The sequence below is a fragment of the Oryx dammah genome, unplaced genomic scaffold (assembly GCF_014754425.2).
Source record: "Oryx dammah isolate SB20612 unplaced genomic scaffold, SCBI_Odam_1.1 HiC_scaffold_2, whole genome shotgun sequence".
Lineage (NCBI taxonomy): Eukaryota > Metazoa > Chordata > Mammalia > Artiodactyla > Bovidae > Oryx > Oryx dammah.
The window spans coordinates 178,283,451-178,299,305 of NW_024070186.1; the positions used below are offsets into that span (position 1 = coordinate 178,283,451).

The 15,855-nt window shown below is 50.6% G+C and overlaps 1 protein-coding gene across 1 annotated transcript; it reads left to right on the forward strand.

Moving 5' to 3' along the window:
• The first annotated feature begins 41 nt into the window (after positions 1 to 41).
• UBFD1 (ubiquitin family domain containing 1) lies at positions 42 to 15,268 on the forward strand. Its single transcript, XM_040257815.1, has 7 exons — positions 42 to 234; positions 419 to 748; positions 2,063 to 2,271; positions 4,824 to 4,889; positions 5,042 to 5,147; positions 9,199 to 9,281; positions 11,689 to 15,268. The coding sequence occupies exons 1-7, from the start codon at positions 210 to 212 to the stop codon at positions 11,797 to 11,799; spliced, it is 930 nt and encodes a 309-aa protein (XP_040113749.1). The 5' UTR covers positions 42 to 209; the 3' UTR covers positions 11,800 to 15,268.
• Positions 15,269 to 15,855: the final 587 nt, after the last annotated feature.

Below are 15,855 nucleotides of genomic sequence, written 5' to 3' on the forward strand. Positions count from 1 at the left end.
ATTTCCCGGGCCCGCCCCCCTCGGTTCTCGAAAGCTAGAGCGTGGCAGGGGCCGGGCCGGGGAAGCGGAGGAGGCGGGTCTCCATAGAAACCTCCACCTGTTTCCGGCCAGGCTGTGCAAGATTAGGGGCTGCTGCGGGGGCCAATCTCAGCCAGCTCTCCTTTTCCCGGCGGCCTCTGCGGGAGCGGTGGGTGTTGTACACAATCATCATGGCGGCGGCCGGAGCCCCGGATGGTGAGTCTGGAGGGGGTGGCGGGCGCCCGGGTCGGGCAGGGATGAAGCGGGCGCTCCTAGGGGACGTGGCCCGGCGCTGGGGGGCCAGTAACCTGGCTTGGGCGCATTGGTCCGGCGGCCCCCGCGCAGAGTCTGGTTCCAGGCCCAGTCCGCGGCGAGCGTCCTCCCCCTAACCCCCTTGCAGGCATGGAGGAGCCTGGCATGGACACGGAGGCCGAGACCGTGGCGACCGAGGCGCCCGCGCGGCCCCTCAACTGCGTGGAGGCCGAAGCCGCGGCGGGGGCTGCGGCCGAGGACTCCTGCGCAGCGCGAGGCAGCCTTCAGCCGGCCCCGGCCCAGCCCCCTGGGGACCCCGCGGCCCAGGCCTCGGTCAGCAACGGCGAGGACGCGGGCGGCGGCGCGGGCAGGGAGCTGGTGGACCTGAAGATCATCTGGAACAAGACTAAGCACGACGTCAAGTTTCCCCTGGACAGCACGGGCTCCGAGCTGAAACAGAAGATTCACTCGATTACAGGTAATCCCCGTGTCGCTGACAGCCTTCCCCCCCGCACCTGCCTACTGTATACGCTGTGCTAGGTAGGTATCGCGTTGCCTGTGTTCTTACATCAGTTTTCTCAATGCTACCAACAGCCTGCCGAAGTAAGTAGTAATGTGCCCGTAATTCAGATGGAGAAAATGAGATCCAAAATCAGAGCCAATCGGCTCAGCTGGGTTTCAGGCCCAGCGCTGTCTTAGGCCCAAGTTTCTAACTCCTGTGTCTAACGTCTGTAATAAAGTTACCTAAGGCATTTGTTAAGTTTACAGCTTCTAAGCCCTTCCCCCTGGAGAATTTGATTCAGTGGGTCTGGAATGTGGCCAGGAATTATTTTTAGCGAATGTTTCAGGTAATTCTAATAAGGGAACTTTGGGAAACACTGCTGGTGGCTATCATGCTGGCCCCTTCACAGAAGCTCCTATTACGTAGATTTATCTTATTTACAGCACTTTGCCATCTGAAATGATTTCCTTTTTAAACTTTCTGCGTAGGCTGTAAACTCCATAAAAACAGAAAGCTTATTGGTTTCTTATATCTGTGATATTTGTGGACATTCACTTAATATTTGAGTCACAGGGTTGTTGAGGAACGACTTGGAAGGAATAATACCTGATATGGCACTAGGTAGGTAGGTTTAGTCGCTCACTTGTATCCAACTCTCTGTAACCCTGTGGGCTGTAGCCTGCCAGGCTCCTCTGTCCATGGGATTTCCCAGGCAAGAATCCTGGAGTGGGTTGCCATGCCCTCCTCCAGGGGATCTTTCCAACCCAGGGATCGAACCCAGGTCTCCTGCACTGCAGGCAGACTCTTTACCGACAGAGCCACCAGGGCAGCCCTGATAGGACGCTAGTGGTAAAGAACCCACCTGCCAGTGCAGGAGACGTAAGAGATGTAGGTTCAGTCCCTGGGTTGGGAAGATCTCCTGGAGGAGGAAATGGCAGCCCACTCCAGTGGGTTCTTGCCTGAAAAATTCCAAGGACAGAGGAGCCTGGTGGACTACAGTCCATGGGGTCGCAAAGAGTTGGACACGACTGAGCACACACATTGATGGGTTACTTAATAGCTTGTGCTGCTCTAAATGTTCTATATTTGTCCCATCTCTTAGTCCTTAAAGCAAATCCATATATAAGGAACTATTGTCATCACCCTTAGGACATTCTGGAGGCTCAGAGAGGTTGTAAATTGCCTAAGTGCACAACAGTGATTAGCGATAAAGCAGTATTCACTTACAGGTCTGTTGTACAAAGAATATTTTTCATTTCTTCTTTTTACTGTCCTCTGCCTTTTCCCCAGGTCTCCCGCCTGCCATGCAGAAAGTCATGTATAAGGGACTTGTCCCTGAGGATAAGACATTGAGAGAAATAAAAGTGACCAGCGGGGCCAAGATCATGGTGGTTGGCTCCACGATAAATGATGTTTTAGCAGTAAACACACCCAAAGATGCTGCCCAGCAGGACGCAAAGGCCGAAGAGAGCAAGAAGGAGCCCCTCTGCAGGCAGAAAGTGAGTCTCTTGTGTGATTGTTGGTCCTAGGAAGAGTGAGGCTTTGTCTTCTCGAGCCTAGGCTGGTTGTCTCCTTTCTAGAATAAGCTCCTTTTCGGACAGGGCCCATGATGGAAATTTATGGCAGCAGTTGGGTGCGGCTGGCTGTTGAGTGGAGGTGACAACTACCTGAGATTTGCATCTTTGTCTCATCTGGCGGGTCAGTGTGTCTCAAGTCTATCTACTTTAGGATGAGGCCTTTGTAAAGGCAGGCTTCAGACTAGGTATTGAAAGGAAACAGATGTGGGTTTCTCTCCTATTTAGCACCAGAGAAAAGTGCCCCTATTAGAATTGACCCTCCATTTCACACAAATGATTACATTTGTTTTTTTGGCTTGTGGCTTCCCCCAAGTCAACAAGCCTGTTTCTGTATAGGTAGGGAAATCAGTAGCTTTCAGCGGTCCCTCTGAAACTGGCTGTTTTAGGAAGCCAAATGAAGCTGACTTGGAAGATAACGACACTGATTTTTTTCTTCTTCCCTCCTTCCTGATCATGAAATGGGGGTCTGATTTTTCACATGCTCTGTTGCTTGTTTCAGATGGAAGATATCCAGTCTTGTTTTGTGATCACTGTAGCCATTCAGATTCTTTTTTGCAACTAGGAAAAGTAAGAGTGTTTCACTGTGGAGGGAACTGGTTGAAAGAATGGTCACTTGCAATCTTATCACCCAGCCAACCCCGCTTGTAGTTACAGAGCCTCCCGGCCACTCTTAGTGTGTTCCAGGATAATAGATATTCTCAACTCAACTTGTATCCTGCGGAGAGTAGACCGACCTTGACCGACATTAATTTCAGTGACCTTAGGCATCAAGGCAGACGGCCAGCAGTGTGGCACACAATTTTGTGTTACAGGTTTATAATCCCTTATATGTGCTACCAGAACCCCAAGTCTGAAAACCAAAAGTGTTCTTACAGATTAGGCAGCAACACCCGACCAGAATTAGCATTGATAGTCATGTTTTACCCTAGAAATGTTAACATGTTTGGTGACAGGTGCTTCCCAAGACCCCCACAAAGAATATCATGTAATGTGTTTTAAAACTGTATTATGTTTATACAAAACATTTGTCCATAGGGTTTCAGATAAGGGGTTGTAAACCTCTGTTCACATCTAAAAGGTGTTTATTTGGACATTTTCCCCTCCAGATATGGGGTGATATGAACCAGTTGAGTTCATTTCCATTTTCCTATCTTCCTTTGCCACGACATATGAAACTGTCAAACAGGAACATGTCAAACATGAGTCTTTCCCCTGGTCACGCCTTTGGAGCATAACATGCTTCTTAAATATAGGTTTTGAGTTACTAATGGTAGCTTAACAGGCTTAGAACTGTTCTCCATAGTGAAGGGAAAATTCTTCAAAAGGTACTTGGGATGTATGAGTCAAATTAAACTTGTAATCCACACAGCTTTGTTCCATTGATGCCGGTTATGAGGCATAAGGTGGCCTAATGAGAGGGACCCATTCTCCTAGCTTTTCATCAGCTTGTTCAAGAATCTGGGGCTGATATGTAGAGTGACCTTTTGCTCGTAGTCTGGCACTTTTTAAGTTATTCCTAACCAGAGGGTTTCTGCCATGCCAGTGAGGGTTTGAACTGGCTTGTGGCCACCTGGTACTTACATTCAATGAAATGTTTACTCTTTACCCACCCATTACCCACAATTCTAGCTTGACCAGACAGCGAGTGTACCTCTAAAGCCAAAGATGGAGAGGAAACAAGATTCAGGCATTTGGGCCAGACCAGAGCAGTTTTTGGGGGCCGTGTGCCTAATTAGAACCCTTTATGAGCTGCTTCAAACTCCTGAGGAGGGAGTGGAATTAGGCTTACTGTCAGGCTACAGAGTAGTTAACATTCCTCTTTGGAAAAGTGGCTCTTGAGCTTTCTGGTTAGCATGGTTGAGGGTGGGGTAGTGGGGAAGATTTCTGCAGTGGGCTGAATCTCCATTTGTTGAAGAAATGTCCCTTCTAGGGAGCGAAGCTAACTGTCACATCCTTAGAGGTTTCTGTGGGAGTTTGAGTTGATGGAAATGGCTGTCCCCATTTTGTACCTGCCAGGAGAGCAAGCACCCTTTGTGGCTCTCTTTAAGCTAGCTGTGTAGTCTTTTCAGTGGTGATTTCGGGGAAGGGAGAGAAGGAAGTCAAGTTTATGTGAATTAGCAATCTGGAAATCCTGATTGCTCTAAAGCTTTGATGTCTCCTATGGTAGCCACATGTGGCTGATTAAAATTCAGTAATATTAAGAATTCAGTTCTTATGCTGGCGACATTTCAAGTGCTAAACAACCACAAGTGGCTCTCAGCTACTGTTTTGGACAGTACAGGTACAGAATATTCCCATCACAGAAATTTCTGCTGGACAGGACTGCCCTGTAGTGTCAGGGACCCATAATCTGTAGTCCGGACAAGCTTTTGAACCAAAATATTAAGGCTTGCTTCATCCTGTTTTTCAGAGAGGTAGTAAAAGACAGAAATGCAGTCAGCTGTTTCATATAATTATCTTTTTCTGACTTATAGCAACACAGAAAAGTGTTGGATAAAGGAAAACCTGAAGACGTGATGCCATCTGTTAAGGGTGCTCAGGTAAGCCAAACTCCTTTGTGAGCATTCTGAAAAGGAACCAGCCTCCACCTCTGCCTTCTTGAGGTTCCTGCAGTCATGTCCTCGACTCCTGTCTTCTCCTGCCTCGCCTTTTTTACTGGTTCCTCTCTCTTACCATGCTCTTGTGCCCCCAGGAGCGCCTGCCAGCTGTACCATTATCTGGCATGTACAACAAGTCTGGAGGAAAAGTGAGGCTTACCTTTAAGCTAGAACAAGACCAGCTGTGGATCGGCACTAAAGGTACGGGCTGGCCTCGCCTTTTCCTGGCTCGCTGCCTCTGGTACCCAGCAGGGCTTGGGCTCGGGCTCATCTCTGCTCCTCAGTCTGGAATCTCTCTCCACCGTGCTTTGCGTGCTTTAGATTTTGCTTTTTGATGCTTGCCTCTATTTGGGCCCTCTTCCCTCATTCTTTTCAGTCTGATCTCAGAGCCAATCCATCAAACATTGGCTCTTCAGTTGCAGCCAGAACCAGAGGTTCCAAACTGTGTGGCGTGCGGGCCAGGTCCTGTCTGTGGACAAGGGTTTTCTGAGTTTACACACAGTCTGTGAAAATCAGGAGATTTCACTGGATCAGAGTTTTTTTTGTTTGTTCATTTTTTGTTTTGGCTTCTCTTGAAAAGAAGCAAAAGATCTAGCCATTCAGGACCTCCCATTTTCACGCGGCACATGGAGATCAGCTGGCGCCAAGTAGCCGTTTCCGGTGGGCCGTGCTGTAGCCCTCACTGTCCCGTTCACCTTTTACTGTAGCCAGCTTTGCTCACGTGTGTCACCTGCCTGGCCCCTGTAGGCCAGAGGCTGCCTGGGCTCAGGACCTGCCTTCCCTCCTTGCCTGGTTGCCCCCTGCTGCCCCCCACTTTCCCTGGCTGTGGCCGGGAGTCAGGCATGCTGTTTGCTGGGAAGTGTCTCTGACTGATGTCCCTCTCCCTTCTCCCAGATGGTTCAAGCCTTGTCAGTTACATTCCGGATTTATCTGCGTCTCTTTCTTTTCCCCTCTGTTGTGCCTGTTGATTCTTGGCATCTGTGAAGTTTGTTAAAGCAAGTTAACCTCTGTGCCAACCCCATCTGCGATCTCTTCTGTCCTGCCCATCTTCCACACTGCTTTTTCCTCACTGGTTCCTGTCCTCAAAAACCTTGGGCTCTTTAAGGCCAAGTTCAGATGCCTCAACCTAGTGTCCAGTATTCTCAACCGTGGGGTTCGCTTTCAGATTTTTGAACCAGCTTCCTGCCCCACTTGCCCTGTTGTGCCCTGCATACTTGAGCTGCATCACTCCATGAGGTTCCCACCATGCTTTGCACAGCTCATGTTTCGGTCATGCTGTGCCTTTGCCCAGGATGCCTACTTCCTGTTCCTGTTATTAACAAAAATCTTCCAAAGTCCTATTTAAACATGCCCTTCTAAGGAAGGCTTCCCTGATATCTCTCCATCCTGGAAATGAGCTGCTGCTGCTTCTGTCCACAGAGCACCCCGCTTTATCCCTGGAGCACTCATTACCCTCAGACTTATCTGTCCCCCATCAGACTCCTGGAGGGAACCAAACATGCCCAGTTCCCCTGTTTCTGGCTAGCACTGCAGGTATTCAGAGTTCGAGGTAGATGTAAAGAGAAGTATAGTGGTGCGCATTGTATAAGGTTAGCTGGTTTCAGGGACAGGCCATTTAGTATGATTCTGCTTAAAATGGGACCAAGGAGGTGTTAATTGCTCAGTTGTGTCTGACTCTTTCCACCCCCCCCAGACTGTGGCCCAACAGGCTTCTATATCCACGGATTCCCACAGATAAGAATACTGGAGTGGGTTACCATTCCCTTCTCCAGGGGATCTTCCAGAGCCAGGGATTGAACCCAGGTCTCCCACATTGTAGGCAGATTCTTTACCATCTGAGTCACCAGGGAATCCCAAAATGGGACCATAGTTTTAGGGAAAATAATTGGAGCAGGAGTGATGGGGAATGAGCTTGTAATCATCTTAAAATGTGAAAGTAGGTTTCTCGTTTTTAACCCAATCTTGATTCTTAAAATGAACAAAGACCTAAACCAGCAAGATACTTGAGTTTTCTAACAATTTTGTGATTCCTTGCCCCAGCCTTCTTTTTCACTTTTTGACTCTCACTGCATGGGCAAGGCAAGTTGTGCATGAAACTTACGGGCTTTCCCAGTCTCCCCAGGGGCGTTTGAACTCTGTAGTGGGTCATTCTCTTCCACAGAGCCTGGCACATCAGTTTTCTTCGGTCATGGGCTGCCCCATCTCGGCCAGATCCTCACTTACTCATGACCTTGCAGGGGAGTTGGCCTACTTTTCCATCATACGCAGACCCTGCCTCTTCCTTGGCCTGCACTTTCACTCATGCAGCCTACTGGGAGGCCGGGATCAAGGCTGCTGGCCGGGAGGGTGGGTGCAGGTAGGGGAACTGGATGAGGACTGAGTGTGTAAGCCTTCGTTGGTTCCTAGGGAATGTTTCCGGGTGGTGAAGTTCTGTAGGAAACAATGGCATAACTGCTGGGGCTAATGACAGCCTCCCTTCCGTATGTTAGAGGTTTTGCTTGAGCTCATAGAAGCTGCCACCTTTTTGCTATGGCCTGAGGCAGAGCTCTGGAGGAATCTTGGTGGATCAGGGTTCAGAGCTGTTGAGAGCCTTGTGGCTCACCAGCCTCATTACAGAGCCTGGCTGTGAACATGCACACCTTCAAAGGGGGACCAGGGCCGGGATTCCCATTCCCACCCAGGCAGCGGTGTCGGTGTCCCTCAGGCTTTGTTCTCACTGTGGGCCCGGGAGTCCTGCCCCTGAGTTTCCTAAGCACTGTCCCTAGGAGGACGGCTTGTTCTGGGAGTTGGCTTCCAGCCACTGGCTTCATCTTTCTGCTGAAGTGACCGTCCCAGCAGTTGGTTGATGTCTTTCTCAACGGGGTGCTTTATGGAGCGGCATGCAATGGCTCCTGCTTGTGGCTTAAACTGTCCTTGCTAGCTTGCGTGGGAGGCAGTCCCGACAGCCTCAGGCCCGGTGGAGCAAGAAGAATGAGCTCCAGGCAGGAGACGGGACGCGACCTCGTGAAGCTGCCACGGGGAGTATGTGTGTAGGGTGCTCAGGTCTCTAATCTAGCTGATTGCTGTCACTTAGGAATGTGGGCTCAGGATTGGTGAATCTTCTGTGTTTTCAGGAGAAGCCAGAAGTCCATGTCTTTGTGTGAAATCTCTGGACAGTTCAAAATGGCTGATGTTTAAAACAGTTTCCATCATAAAAGACCAGTGCTGGTCAGATCCTGCCTGTGGGTGACTGTTAGAGCCACTCAGAAAGTCAAAATCTGAATGAGCATATTCAGGCCCCATCTCCCCACCCTCCTTTTCAGAGACCAGGGCCCATAGGATAGAAGTTACGTGTGTCAAGCCACCAGCAGCTAGGTGATGGTCCAGGGCTCTAAGTTCCTGGGGTTTTGTCAGCTTACCTCTTTTTTGGATTTTTGCTTGGTGCAAAGCCCGTAGTGAGCTTTTCCTAGCACGGTTCACCTTTTGCCGAGAGCTCCCTGTCCCGAGGTGTCTGTGGCTTCCGGGCGGTGTTTTTGCCACACCGGCGCCACCGCCCCCTTTTGTGCTGCTTGTCTCCAGTCTCCTCTCACTCCAGGCATGCCTCGCTGCCGCCTCTTTCTCACCTGCCATCCTTAGACTTGCTGCAGAAGGGCTTCTGACCCGATGTGATGAGTACATCCTGAGGGTTAACCAAAGAGGTTATGGATGTTCTCAGAGAGCTTGTTCAAGTGTGTGTGTTTGGAGGGGTGGGAAACTGGGGAGGGAAGGGGCTGGGAGGAGGAGTGGGCGGGATCAGGGTGGGAGGCTGGGGAGGGGGAAGGAGAGGGGCTGGGAGGGGGAGTGAGGTGGTTCTGGGAGGGGGAGTGGGCGGGATCAAGGGATAGAAACTGGTCGTAAAACCCCAAGCAGCCCCCTTCCTGTACAAGTAGCAGGGGGTACAGCTGCCTCCTCCTGGTCCCTTGACTATCCTAGGCACCAAAGACCTCAGCCAGGGCTGGGCTTGGCGACAAGGGTGCAGAGGAGTTTCCTGGGTATTTGTCAGTCGTCAGGCTCCACAGAGAAACGCCAGGATGGCTCTATCTATGCCCTCGGAAGCCTGTAATGCACACCTGCCAAGTGCTCTTCCCCACTTGCTCCTAGGAAGTCCCCACCTCCCAAACAGGGCTTGAGGTGCACTGGCCAGAAGGCGAGGGTTGGGGTGGACCCCCCAGCCGCCAGCCCTGAGGAGGGGTGGGGGGGCCTTTAATGATCTCTCTGATCCCTCTCAACTTAGAGCGGACTGAGAAGCTGCCCATGGGTTCCATTAAAAACGTGGTCAGCGAGCCCATCGAAGGGCACGAGGACTATCACATGATGGTAAGTGGCCGGCGGCCTCGCCTGCACCGCCTCCGGCAGGGAGGGCAGAGCGCAGGGTTGAGAAGACAGCAGTCTTAAGACCCTCCTGTTGTCTTCAGTTCTTAGAGCTTAATCCATGATGTACTCCTGGTTCTGTTGATTTTGCAGCCGACCCCCTCCCCCTGCTCCACCCACCACCTTCACGCAGTTTAAAGGGGATACATTTTTATCTCTTGCGAGTCTCTCATATCTGTAATATTTTGTTTTTAGACCAGGAAAATAAATGCAAAGAGGAGGTTAATGGCTTGTGGGTCTTCATTTTAAGTTTTGTCTCGTGTATGAAACAGAGCCTCCCACTAGCCTTGGCGCCTGTGAGGGCACCAGGCTGCCCCCTTCTGCTGTGAAGTGCTTACCCCGGGGGGCTGCCCTCGAGTGGCCGAGGACCCTGTGGGGAGGTGGGGCCTTTACCTGGTTCTGCCTGGAGTTGCGCTCAGGAGAGCGGCTGCTCCTCTGCAGACAGAGCCTCTGGAGATGTTCTCCGAGTCTGCAGAGCAGAGCAGGGACGAGCAACCCTGAGCAGCGAGGCAGAGCCCTTCCGCTCTCCCAGCACTGTTGAAGGGGCTGCTTTAAAAATGAAGTTGAGCCGCCTCGCTCCAAAGTCGCTGTGGCAGGGACGGGACCTGAGCAGTGATAGAGTGCAAGTGGGGCCACCTTGCCCTGCTCAGTCTGAGGAGGTGACTGTGCGGTAGCTGAGTCAGCCTGTCCCAGGGAGGAACGGCCGCACGCGGCTGGCGTACAGAGTTTGCAGTAGAGGGAGGCATCGGAAAGTCCGGGAAGAGGGCGTATGCAGCTGTGAGCCTTCTCGTGGCAGATGGCGGGGCCCCTGGCTCTAGGAAGTCAGCCAGTTGTGGCCCCTGTGCTGCCCTGTGGCGCTCTGGCAGCGCAGGGTTGCCCCAGGCCGTGGTTGGCAGTGCCGCCCTGGGTGCCCAGCTCACCGGTCCTCCTCCTGGTAGAGGTGGTGATGGCTCAGGCTCCTCCCAGGCCCTCTAGTTTCTGTGTAGTCCTTAAAGGCTTACAGGTGATTTGTTATTTTTTTGCTCAGGTATTTTTTCTGTTTTAAAAGTTGGCCTTTAACATTGTCATCTGGGCCCCTCCCTTCACTTCTTTTGAAAGGTTTGTCCCACCAGTTTGACCCCATAAGGTTTACAGCCACAGTTTTCAAACAGTCTGGGGAGAGGAATTTCCAACAAGTAGCATGGACCATTTTGGACATATTTTAAGGAGGTGGTGTGGATGGCTAATGCCTTCGCATTTAGTTTAAATGCCGATTTCTCTCTGGAGCTGTTGCTGGCAGAGATGGGTTCTAATTGCCCCTTTTCTAAGCACCATTGAGTGCCTTGGCCTTTGTCTTAATGAAGATATCTATTCCATCTTTGCAGGTGCCACTCCACTAGATTCACAGTTCACCTTAGAAAAGGGTGGCTGTGCTTTTTCATTTTTAGAGAAATGTTAAAAGAGTACCGAAAAGAACCGAGAGTACTAAAACCCATATATCCATCAACCAGGAAATGACTGTTGTAAATATCTTGCAACTTGCTTTCAGTCTTGCTTTAAATAAAAGAAAATCCACCAGCAGTGAATATGTCCCCACTGTCTTCCCCTCCCCCTTTGCCCTTGTCATGATTTATCACGTGGATCCTTCCCATCTCTGCGCTTATTTTCACGTGTATCCATGACCAAGATACAGTATTGTTTTGTGTTTTTTCAGTTTTCATAAATGGTATCATGGTATGTATCGTTCTGCAGCTTGCTTTTTTTTGGCTCGACATTATGATCTGTCTGTATTCACTCTAGATCCAGTTCATACCTTGTAAAAGTAAATCCAGTGTTCATCTGAGTAGGTCACTTTTAATTTTGCGTTCCCTTACGATGGATATGTAGGTGGTTTCCAGGTTTTTATCATTTCTGACAGTGCTGCTTTCAACACTCCTGTCTCCTCATGCATGTGTGGCGGTTTGCCTAGGGCAGTGGTTCTCAAACTGGTGTCTGGGTCGGCAGTATTAGCTCACCTGGGAACTTGTTAGACGTGCAGATCCTCAGGCCCCACCCCGACTCTCTGTAATCAGGAAGTCTCAGGGCTGGAGCCCCCAGTCTGATCTAACAAGCCCCCAGCTGGCCCTGCTGCACACGCGAGTTCGGGAACCACCGCTTTAGGATTGGCTATGCCTAACGCTCCCACACCTTTTTATGTTTTATTTATTCATTTATTTTTGACAGGAGAATGCTCCCCATGTGCACAGTTGTTTTTGGTTTTTTTCCCCTTCCCATTTTAATGAACTCACCTCTCAGCCCTCCCCTTGTTTGTTGTGCTGCCTGCTCAGTCTCCTGACCTCTGAAGTACCGCTTGGTTTTCCTTTTTCCCTTCCAGGCGTTTCAGTTGGGCCCCACGGAAGCCTCTTACTACTGGGTGTACTGGGTTCCAACTCAATATGTGGATGCAATCAAAGACACTGTGCTGGGGAAATGGCAGTATTTTTGAAAGCACTTTCACCTCTGGCCCAGGAGACTGACCCAAAGTGAAGGACATTGCTGGGAGAGGCCTGCAGCATCCCTGGATTTCAGAGTTCTGGAACTTTGTTCAAAAATATCTATATCCAATCTGAGGTGATGTGGTGACTGAAGCCAGAGGTGATGTACTTTCACCATTAGCTTAATTTTAACTTAAAATCACCGGTTCCCTTTCTTGCAGTCAGCTTCATACCATTTTTAAAAGTCAATACAGTGGAAATCAATAAATCTGAATTCTGAACATGTTGTGTGGAATACTCTTAAGTGTGTTTGAGAGTAGATCTACCAATTGTGTTTAGAAAGGAATGATCAAAAGCTTTCTGGTTTTTTGGTTGTTTTTTTTTTTAAGTGATTTCACCTGAAATATTTTCATCTCTTTTGTTGCAAACATTTGGACTGCGTTGTGATGAGTTGTGGGTGGGTTTTTTTTTTCCTTTTTCATATAAAATTGTATGCAAAATGTGGGGGTTAGTAAGCCATATTTCTCTGTCCACTGGTTCAGAATGAATTCTTTCCCTTTTTACTTTCTCACTTCCTAGATGGGAATTTTTGTTTCTGAAAACCCAAAGATGTCAGTTCCTCCTTTTGTACCTCATCACCACTTCCTTGCCCGGCCTCCCTCCCGCCACGCTGCTGCTCGTGAATGCATGGCAGGAGAGGAAGAGCCAGGGGTCTGGTTGGGATGCTCACACAGGCTCTGGTATACGCTGAGCAGCAGAGTGTGTCCCAGCAACTCTGGTCTGAACATCTTGCCCTTTGGGCCCCAATCTGGGGAGACGGCACTGCTGCTTTGACAGTTGCCTATAGCCCTTGCTGATTCGGCTTTGAGGCCCAGCCTGGCATGGATGTGCCGACAGGCCCCTCTGAGAGGAGCCAGGTGGAAGCCAGTTATACAGCCATACAGCCACAGACCCAGATCCTTCCTCCTTTCTTTAGAATTTTTGAGAAATCCTTCAGCAGTCCAATGATTCTTTCAGTGACGCGTCTGCATTTGGTCCTTCTCCTCATGCATTATGTTCAAGTGTCCTTCATCCCAGGTTTAGAGATGCTGCCTTTCTCAAGAAGAAGTTACATGACCTAGTGGGTTGGCCAGTGTATTTCAACATCGAAAATGGGATAAACGGCTTTCGTGATTAGCTCTCCCTCTTCCGGGTTTAGCCCTTAATGTCCTTTGTCCACGTGAAGTTCTGTCGTCTCCCAGTGGTTTGGTTGACTCTGGAACGAGGGACAGTCTCTTGGTGAATGATACCCTTTGTGCTGTTTGCTGTTGCTCTGCTGCTGTCTTTGCGATTCTCCTCTCACTGGTGCAGGCCCTCATAGTAAGGTTTGGCAAGAGATGTCCCAAACTTCACATTCTGGATTCTAGACTGTTAGCCTTCTTTCTGTGAGATGTATTAGCATGTGTTCGCCTAAGATGACTATTCCTTGTGAGCCAGTTCATGGTGATCTTCCGCGCCCTTCCCTTCTAAGCCGTAGTTCAAGAATCCAGCCCATCCAGACCGACTCTTGCTTTTCGTGGTGTCGTCCATGCCAGGTTACGGATCTAGGCAGGAAAATCTCCTCTTGCTTTTCTGGGGGGCACAAGTTCGTCTGGGAAGTGTAGCATCCAGGAGACGGCCTGTTTTCCACCCCTTGCAAAAGGAGCAGTACCTGTAGCTCCTCTGTCCTTGTCAGCCCGCAGTCCCTGGAGGAAAGAGCATGTCTTTGCCACTTGTGGAAGCCTCGCTCTGCAGTTGACAGGCCTCGCGAACTCACGGAGTGGTGTCGCGGTTTGAATGCTGCTCTTGCCGTTGGCCAGCCTGCCTGTCCCAGAGGCTTGTCCTGACAGTGCCACACGCCCGCTCTTAAAGCAGGCGTCCTGTCCCCGTTTCGCGGGGCTGCTCCCCAAGGCCCTTCCCACCAGGTTCCCCAGGGCGGCTGCCCCCCGCCACCTGATGCCCCTTCCTCCCTGCTCCCCAAGGGCCAAACCGCTTCTCGCTCAGGCCGGTGTCGTCTCAAAACAGGACCAAAGTCTGTGTGAGCCTTTTTATTTGAAGTAAAAATGGTGCTTTTTTCCTTACTTGGAGATCTTCTATATAAATACTGTAAATGACATCTTTTCGTATGGACCTGTTCGAGCGTTGCTTTCCAGAGCCCACGAACTGTGCTGGCCCGATCGTGGGCTCTGGCTGCCCCGTCCGTGTGGAGCCCTTGCGGGAAGCCCCGGCGAGCAGAGGAGCCGCCGGGGCAGCGTCTGGTGAGAGCCGCGCCTGGGTCCCAGCAGCGCTCACTAGTCTGTCACTTGGCCCGTGAGCGGGCTCGTCGTCATCTTCCTACGGTCCAGGATGTACTGACTGAATCTGTGTCAGCAAATTCAGACACCCCTTCCCCTTCGGTAGCATCGGTGTTCATTCTCCCTCAGGCTTCTCTCCGCGCGGAGTCCTCGCTGCGGCGGGGGCAGGAGCCCTCGCGGGGCTCTGAGGGCGGGCAGGGGCGTGAGGCTGCCTTCTCTCGTGGAGCTGGCAGCCCTTTCGCAGGACAACAAGCCTTTCCTTCCCTCCCCTCCGCCACTGGCAGAGTAGTGACGAGGTATCCCTGCCGTCAGCTCTGTTTCAGTCAGCCTTTTCAGAAAACAGAGAGATAGTCTCAAGACTTGCTCCAAGTCTTTGGTATTCAGTATTCAACTATTTGGTATTCAGTTTTAATCGATGATGATGGGCCTTTTGCAAGTAGCGTCAGCTCTTTTTAAAAAGAAAGCCAAGCTGAGCTAAGGGTGCACTTTGCTATATCGTGGACGTGGTGGGCCAGGTGAGGCCTCTGTAGGCTCCTGCTTTCCACGACGAGGGCCAGGGAGACTCCCTTCACCGCTCAGTTGCCGGATCTCAGCTGGAACGGGCTGCCTTGCTTCTTACCCTCCCTTTCACCGTGCCTGGAGGAACAGTCCGGGCGCTCACACTTGGCCCGCCCTCTTTGCCAGAGGCAGGACCCTGTGTGCCAAGGGCGGCTTGCTTTCCACCTGTCCTCTGAGGGCGCCTCTCTCTCCTTGCCTGTTATCTTGGAAAGGATAGTCCTTTGTCTTCAGGCTTTGTGATCAAGTCATGGCCTTTCTGAAGTCGCAGGTGGTCAGGAGCCCTCCAGTGCACGTGACATCTGGTCAGTTGACCTGCCAGGCTGGGTGGTTCTACTGCTTTCTGAGTTTCTAAAAATCTCTTTTTCTTTCCTAACGAGTTCTGCAGATTTATTTGACAATGTACGTAAGTACCATGTTTTCCTTGTGGTGTACGCTCTGTTCTGGTTTTTGTTTTTAATCAAATGCCTGTTTGGGAGGAGATGAACGTATTTAGTCTATTAGATTTGCGCTGCTGGAAAATTTTTTTTTTAAAGTGTAACCTTGACTAGCTGTCTTATTATTGTTTATCCTGTAAGATTAGTCTACAATTAAAGTTTGATAATTAATTGCGTCTCCTTTTCCTTCAAATTCTTCATGCGCCTGATCTGTACTGGGAATTGACAAGCATTGAAACTGGGCCCGGAGTCATTTTTTGTCCAGTTGTTGGGTACCATGTTACCATCTTCCTTGTTTGGCTCTTGGGTACATCCACGTTTGTTCCTGCTGAAAACAGCTGATAAAGGGATCCGACTTGATGTGCTCCGTGTGAGTCCAGCTCCCAGCTTGGCAGTCAGCCATGTCCCTGTCTGGGCCTTCCTCTGCCTGGCCCCCAGGGGTTGGAGGGCAGGCCGCCACGCAGTCCTCACTCTGCCAGGACACGTTTGATCAAACACTGAGACGGAGCTGCAGCTTCAGCCGCAAGCCACAAAGACCCAGGAGGAGGGAGGGATGTCTGTTACCAACAGCGGGACGAAAGCAGAGACCTGGGCATGAGCAGTGACTGAGGTTGGCAGAACTGGTTTTGACCCAGCACTGCTCCCATTGGACCCTCTCTCCTCTTCGCCCTACTTGGTAAATGTTCCTGAAGGTTCTGGTCTCACTGCCCCTTCCTGGGCGGTTTCCCATTGCCTCACAATCCTTGAACCACACACATATTCT

Coding starts and splice junctions, on each gene's coding strand:
- UBFD1 (XM_040257815.1), top strand. CDS start 210: ATGGCGGCGGCCGGAGCCCCGGATG. Junction 2,272..4,823: donor AGCCCCTCTGCAGGCAGAAA/GTGAGTCTCTTG, acceptor TCTGACTTATAG/CAACACAGAAAAGTGTTGGA. Junction 5,148..9,198: donor GCTGTGGATCGGCACTAAAG/GTACGGGCTGGC, acceptor CTCTCAACTTAG/AGCGGACTGAGAAGCTGCCC.